The 7,901-nt window shown below is 32.5% G+C and overlaps 1 protein-coding gene across 1 annotated transcript; it reads left to right on the top strand.

Annotated features, from left to right (window-relative positions):
• The first annotated feature begins 3,605 nt into the window (after positions 1–3,605).
• LOC111910735 (dof zinc finger protein DOF5.7) lies at positions 3,606–5,091 on the top strand. The gene has a single exon (XM_023906560.2). It carries the CDS (start codon positions 3,828–3,830, stop codon positions 4,839–4,841), a length of 1,014 nt encoding a protein of 337 aa, XP_023762328.1. The 5' UTR covers positions 3,606–3,827; the 3' UTR covers positions 4,842–5,091.
• Positions 5,092–7,901: the final 2,810 nt, after the last annotated feature.

Below are 7,901 nucleotides of genomic sequence, written 5' to 3'. Positions count from 1 at the left end.
GTTACATGGGAATATAATTCCCTAGCAAAATGTCAGTTGTGACAGCGGCAGAGCAGTAGCAGTGTAACACCCTGAATATCAGGTATAAACTTTACAGTCTTATATTTTCATTTTGAATGGTTTACTCGACGAGTTGGATTCCCTGACTCGTCGAGTAAGAATGGGTTTGGTCGTGTGCTTAAAGTGACCAACTCGACGAGTTGAAGGACATGACTCAACGAGTTAGTGCTGGAGGATGAAACCCTAATTTTCAGGGTTTTGCACTTTATTTAAAGGGTCATTTAGCATCCCTTAGCTTCCCTTACAGCCACTTTAAGCTCAGAAACCCTAAATTGCATTTTCTCTCCATATTTGTGTGTTTTTAAGCTTGGAAGACGGATCTTGGTGAGAGGAGCTTGAAGATCAAGAAGCTTTGAGCAAGGAATAGTTGAGGATCGAAACTCTACTCCATTTTAGCATCACTTGAAGGTTACAAGTCGTTACCTTGAAGTTCCTTCTATCTAGATCTCTTCATGCTTGAGATTAGGACCATTTTAGCTTGATGGTGTTTCATTTCGGGTATTGAGCATGATCTGAAGTTGCAACTTCAGATCTAGGCTCAACGTGGTTCTTATAGTCATAAAACTTCAGCCTTTAACAAGTTAATGCCTTTTCCTCACTTAGAACTTCTTCTTTAGCTTGATTTTGGCCCTAACACCTTGCATGTACGTAAAGTTTGCAACTTTACGTAGGAAGTGTGCCTTAGGAGCTTAGATCTACAATATGGAGCTTTGGGGTGGCTTAAAAACATCTAAATGAAGAAAGCACTGAAGAGACTCGGCGAGTCCGATGGAGATTAGCCTTTGAGGGTTCTGCATGAACTCAACGAGTCAGCAGGACGAATCGACGAGTCAGTTAGGGTTTTCTCGACTTTTGAATAAGCAGGGACTCGACGAGTTGTCTGGAAACTCGACGAGTAAACTGGGGATTTCATGACTTCTCGAGTTCTGGAAGGACTAGATGAGTCAGTGTGCTGCACTCGACGAGTAGGGTCAACATGGACTGTTGACCTTGACCGTTGACTTTAAATTTGACCAAGGGTTGACCAGTTTGACTTTTGGGGGTATTTTGGTAAATTGAAATTTATGGAATGGTCTTATGGTAAAAATAGGTGGTGGAGTTCATGGCTGTGGTTCGAGAGTTTGAGCTTATCATTTCAGTTTGACAGTTATGAGGTGAGTTATCCTCACTGTACTATGGGGTCGAAGGCACTAATGCCGGCCCATTGGATATAATATCCTAGCAGTTGGTATTATGTTGAGTATGAGTTAGTTATGCATGCTAGTTGCTATTCCAGTTGGTACATCTGTAGGACTACCTGTGTTATTATCTGATTATCTATATGTGCATTAGTATTTTATATGTCGACATGTTATGTGGGATGGGTTGAGGTTGTACTGCTCCGTGTGGTAACCAACAAACCCTAGAGTATTCCAGATATGAGCTGAGGGTCGGGCAGGGCATGCCAGACTCATGAGCATTCCAGATACGAGATGTGGGCCGGGAAGGACATGCCAGACTCGTACTGTGGAATCAGGAGCATTCCATATATGAGCTGATGGTCGGATAAGGCATACCAGACTCGTACTGTGGGCTCAGTGGCAAGCCAGATGTGAGATGTGGGCCCAGAAGGCAAGCAAAACTCACACTGTGGGTCCAGGGGTAATCCAGTTTGTAAAGTTGTGGACCCATTACATGTTATTTGTATATGTGATATTAGCTGTGTATCGGTATTTTGGAGGAACTCACTAAACTTTGGGCTTACAGTTTCAGTTTTGATTTCAGGTATCCCGGATGATCGCGGGAAGGCAATGGTGTGATCGTACAGCTCCTCACATTTAAGACTATGTTTCGGGGATACTCTGATATAGAACTGTTATGAAAACAATTTTGTAATAACTGTTGGTTTCTAAATGTTTTAAAAATATAAATTTGACATGATTTTTATGGATGTTATAGGCGGCGACTTTTTACCGGCTACATGTCGTCACTGTTACTTTTACAGACGACTTTTCTACTCTTTAGCAACAACTTTTGTTGCCATTAACTCCCTTTTTCTTGTAGTGACTTTTCTCATACAAATATATACTTAGTTTTATCAATAATAATAATAATAATTATAACCAACATAACATTTATAAGGCTGTAGAGAGTCAGACAAGAGAAAGATCGGTATTGAGATATATAGAGGCTGATGTGCAACTCGGTAAAGAGGGGAACACCGTACCCTCATCTTGGATCGGAGAGGATTTTTGTGACGCTTGGCATATTCTTGCCGTTTTCTCTTTCATCGGTGGTCTTGCAGATGGCTATGCTGAATGCTGATATAGAGTTTAGCACCCTTTTCACGACTCTCTGCGGAATAGCTTAAAACATACAATTCGGAAATGAAGACCACGTGAAGCTGAGGCACTAAATGGCTTTTGTGGTGAATACTAATAAAAAAGCAAATCTGTTTATATATATATATATATATATATATATATATATATATATATATATATATATATATATATATATATATATATATATATATATATATATATATATATATATATATATATATATATATATATATATATATATATATGAGACATATGTCACTTCATTAACTAAAATAATATTATTTGCAATCATTATTCTTTCACATTTTTTATCGACTCAATGATAACACTTGGGAAAATTCCAAAAAGAAAACATTTGTTTTTAGAACCATGACAGTATAAAAGCCTTTCTTCAGCTAAAATCCAGTATATTGTGATAAATGTTCGCGTTTTCCAAATGCAAACTCATTAAACATAATTTATTATTATATATGAAAACAAAACCGTAAACAAAGATTTATAATAATATAAAAGAATAGAGTTTAACAAAATACCGTGCTTTATTACTATTTATTTTATTTGAAAATAGATAATATATACTTTCACAATCTCTTATAAGTAAAATTTATCAAATTTTGATAAAATATATAAATATAGTTGTGTAATTATACAAAAGAAATAAATTAAGACAATCAATCATTACAAAATACAAGTATTTTTATTTTTTAAAATATTAAATATAAATATAAATGATTATAAATATTTTTTTGAACAACAGTTATAATTTATTATAATAAATTACTCCTTAATTTCATTTATATTCACTACAAAACTTAAAACCTCAACCTTAAAAAGGAAGGACACCAAATGGAAATAAAAATCTTTTTATATAACTATATAAGTTCAATTTTCTGTTAAGCAGTTTTTTAATGCCAAAATTGTGAAATTTTATATTTTAATTTATTCAACAAAATAATATTTTTGATTAAAATTTTAAGCGTACAATATTTTTATTATTATTTTTTTACTTTTTAATATAGGCTATATATTTTCAAAAATGGAAACACACTCTAATCTGCTACATATTTATATATTTTAAATTAATTTTTGTCAATTTTCAATAATATTTATACTATAGTAAGATAAAATAAAAATTAACATTTGTTTTTTTCTCTCGTATCTGTAGCTATATATATATAATATATATAATGTGTGACATATGAGATGTAACCCTTCAAAGACAGCCTATAATTCTTTCTGAAAATAGAAGCCTTCTTCTCCTTAATTGATGAAGTTCACAAGAACCCATCAACATCGCCCACTACCATCTTAATTTCAAGCGAATACATGAAACCATTCAATTCGCTCTATCTTCCCTCTTCCATAGGATAACTCATTCTCTCCCTTTCCCTTACATAAATTCCAATTAGGGTTTCTTCCTTCTAAATTTAATCCATTTCCATCATGTCTCAAGAGAATACCACACCATCAAAACAGCATAAGAAAGATGAATCTCAAAGCTCTGGTGGTGATGGTTGTAGCCGGAAAACATCTACTATGAAGCCACCGGAACAAACAGTCAAGTGCCCTAGATGTGATTCACCCAACACAAAATTCTGCTATTACAACAATTACAGTCTCACCCAGCCACGACACTTTTGTAAGACATGTCGAAGGTACTGGACAAAAGGTGGCGCTTTACGAAACGTTCCAATTGGCGGCGGTTGCAGGAAGAATAAGAAGACGAGATCGGCTTCTTTGAGGTTTTTGAATGGTGATTCTTCCTCGAAAGACTCGTCTTTAGATATCGGAGGTCTGAGTTTGTTCAGTGGTCTTTCACCACCAGCGATGGACTTTCAGCTTGGTGGGCTAAACCAGTTCCCTTCTTCATCAAACAATCCACCTGCGTACTTGAATCTTGATTCATTGGGTTTTAATTTTCCTTTAATGAAACAAGATCATCACAATCATCAGTTGCATGGAGGGTTGACAAGTTTTCAAGACATTGGTGCTACGAATAATCTTGCTACCTCTATAGAATCTTTAAGTTCTATAAACCAAGATTTACATTGGAAGCTACAGCAACAGAGATTGGCTGCATTGTTCAGTACCGGCGGAGGTGGTGGTGGTGGTGGTGGTGGAGGACAAAGTGATCAGCAACAACAGCAGAATCAAATTGTTATCGAGTCTCAAGCTCAGAAACTTCAACCCATTTTGTTTCACAACTTGGAGATTCCAAAACCTTCACAGACCTCCATGGCTAGTGATTTAAGAAAAGATGGTGGTGGCGGAAGTGTTGGGTTGGAGACCGAGTGGTTCTTTGACAACAGTTATGTACCGATTAATGTGGATCAACCGACATCAATGGCTCCAGCGGATACGAACGCTGCCGGAAATTATCAAAGTGGAAGTATTAACAACTGGAACAATGGAATTCAAGTTTGGAACCAATTCAATCAGTACAGTGCTCTTCCGTAGTTTCTTCTAAGGATCGCACCAATCGATGGAAAATCAGAAACTTATCAGAATTATTTACAACGGTTTTTGTTTTTCTACCTTGTTATTGTATTTTAATTTTCTTTTTTCTACTTTTATATGTAGCGATTTAACAAAAAGCATCATGAAGATATATATTAGTTAATGTTTTTCATGTCTTTTCATCTTATCTTATGTTCTTAAGTATGGGTTTTATGTTAGTAATATAAAATTGCATTGGTAATTGTTCATATATACTTACTTTAATGATTGAGCTTCCAAATGAATTTCATGGTAAACTAATTATAGTGTGACTGCTGTTGTTGGGGTTAATGTAGAAAAATCTTATTATTTTAGGAAATATTTTAATAAAGGTCCAAAAGTTTTTAATAGAAAAATATAGATTATTTAACATTTTGTTTAAATTAACGAAATATTTTTTATATTTGAACAGCAAATGTTATAATTTTCTTAATATAATAAGACTTTTTTTGTTAAAAAAAAAAATTTACGATTTTTTTGAAACTTTTCTAAAAAATTTATAGCTTTTCAGTAGATTTTCCTTGTTAATTATGATAAATGATATTCAATTATATTAAATTTTTTTAGGAAATTTAACCATCATATGGTACTTAGTTTGCAACTAGAATACATGAATAAAATATTGTGTTTGTTGAATAAATTAAAGAATGAAACATGTGGGGGCAGCAGATCTTTGAATTTGTTTTTATGTTGAGGGTAGTTTGCATCAGTCTGAATCTGGAAACTGTGTTGATCAGCCTTTTGAATTAATTGTTTTATGAAACATAACAATATCCAGGCATCTTCTTTCCTTTTCTACCACTAGACCTGCCCTCTTGCACCCCAACCCCATACTATGCTTCAATAATGACATAATAATTTCTTTTTTCATGAAATGAACCTAAGTTTATTTAAATTGTTAAAATGCTCTCACTATAGTTAAAATTCGATCTTTGAGCATATCTTTAATCAATAATCTGAAATGTTAGTGAATGCAAGACAAAATTCTCATTCCAAAACTTTATGAAAATAGCTTTTAAATTCATTGGATGTCATGTCTTATGGATTTTTGTATTTACCGTTGGTCAAACAACAAATATATAAACATGTAAAAAGAAGCAAGACAATAAGTGGTGTGATATATATTATTGTCCGAAAAAAGTGAGGCTTTGAAAGGAGTACGAAAAGCAAGACAAGTAGAATCAATGAATTAGGATGGTATAAAGCTTTCAAAGGTTGTGAAATTGTTATCTCTTTTTAGCTTTATAGGATCTTAATTGAATACTTTAAAAGGCCTACATTCCATACACCATTACCCATTCAATTTAAGAAAAAAAAAAGAAAAAAAAAACTTAATATTTGCCAAATCTGGTGTGAAAATGAATGTCAATGCCTCTGTATAAATATAAACATAAATGGTATATGTGGTTATGTGATTTTTTTGAATCAAGTAATTTTTCAAGTGTTATGTGATCACTACAAGAATAATTGGCATTAGCGGCGACAGTCACTTTTAGAGGCGATACATAACTTTCGCGTTAATGCCTGTCGACCACGATCCGCGTCAAAATATGAGGTGAAACCTTAGCCGTTGATTTTGTCCCTAATCCAACGACTGAAAATCGAAAATTCGAAAATTTTGACCGCCAAAGTTTCCCCCCAAAGATGTCGCCGATAATACTCAAAAAATTTGACCATCAAAATTCCCCTCAAAGGTGTCGCCGCTAATACTCTATATGTCGCCGCAGATATAAACCCCTTCAGCTCCTTCTTCCCTCTTTTGTGAACTCGTTTCTCTTTGTCACCAACATGCTCCTCTACTGCATTACACACCAATACATGTTCTATATATGTTTACTTTAAAATTTATATGTAGAATGTGTCTTTTGTATATGTATGTGTATTTATATGTGTATTATGTATGTATTTGTGTATTAGTATGTGTATCATGTATGTATATGTGTTTTTGTATATGTATATATTTGTTTTTGTATGTGTATTGTGTATGTATGGATGTGTTTTTGGTTATATGTTTTTATATTTTTATAACAGTTTTTATAATTTTATAAGGTTTGTTTAAAAAAACTAAAAAAAGAAAGAAACTAAAATTAGCGGCGACAGAAAATATTAGTGGCGACATGGTATTAACGGCGACAGTAAGCATTAGCAGCGAAAAATGAGGTATTAACGACGAACCCACAGCGGCGACATAAGTGTTTTAAGCTAAGCATTGGGATTTAATCGATAGCCTCGTATTTATAGGCTAATAAGTATTTCTTTATAGGTTCCTAACTAGATTATAACCCGCTTAAATGTGGGAAATGCATAAAAACATATAAATGTCTACAGCATAATAATTATAAAAAAAATTTATGGTTATTCGTATTATTGAAATGTGTGGAAGATATGTTGAAATCGATTAATATCTATAATCATTAAAGGAACTATTTATATACAATATTTTCTGTTTTATTAGTTGAATGATTTCCTCGTCACATATGGTTATAAAATTATTATATAAGCATAAGTTTTCTAATTATACGTTCTTTCATAATAAGATTACTTAATTGAAGTTTATATTGACAACTAATATACCGTTTTTTTCACTACATTTGACAACTATTTCATTTATTCAAATAAAGACATAGAGTATAATTTATGGAATGTTAAATGTTAGATAAATTTAACTTTAGTATATCATTAATGAGAATTCTTTTCTAAATCATGATTGGTTTATTGTTAATTGATTATAAATATAAGAACTTTGCATTAGTCTTGACGATATTTTGAATAATTTTAGTATATAATCAATGTAATTTGGTATATTTTTCAATTATACGAAATATCAAATAATGACATTTCATTACTATTGTGATAACTTCGTTTATATATTGCATTTTTACTAATCTTAACAATCTTATTTTTTTTAATAATTATAACGCTTTTTACTAATTGTACTTACAGATCTCCTAATATCTTATAATTTTTATCTTACTTTATAATTTTTCATAACTATACTATTTTCAATATTGACCGTCTTAA

The sequence above is a fragment of the Lactuca sativa genome, chromosome 4 (assembly GCF_002870075.4).
Source record: "Lactuca sativa cultivar Salinas chromosome 4, Lsat_Salinas_v11, whole genome shotgun sequence".
Classification (NCBI taxonomy): Eukaryota; Viridiplantae; Streptophyta; class Magnoliopsida; order Asterales; family Asteraceae; genus Lactuca; species Lactuca sativa.
This window is presented reverse-complemented; position numbering and strand designations above follow the sequence as displayed.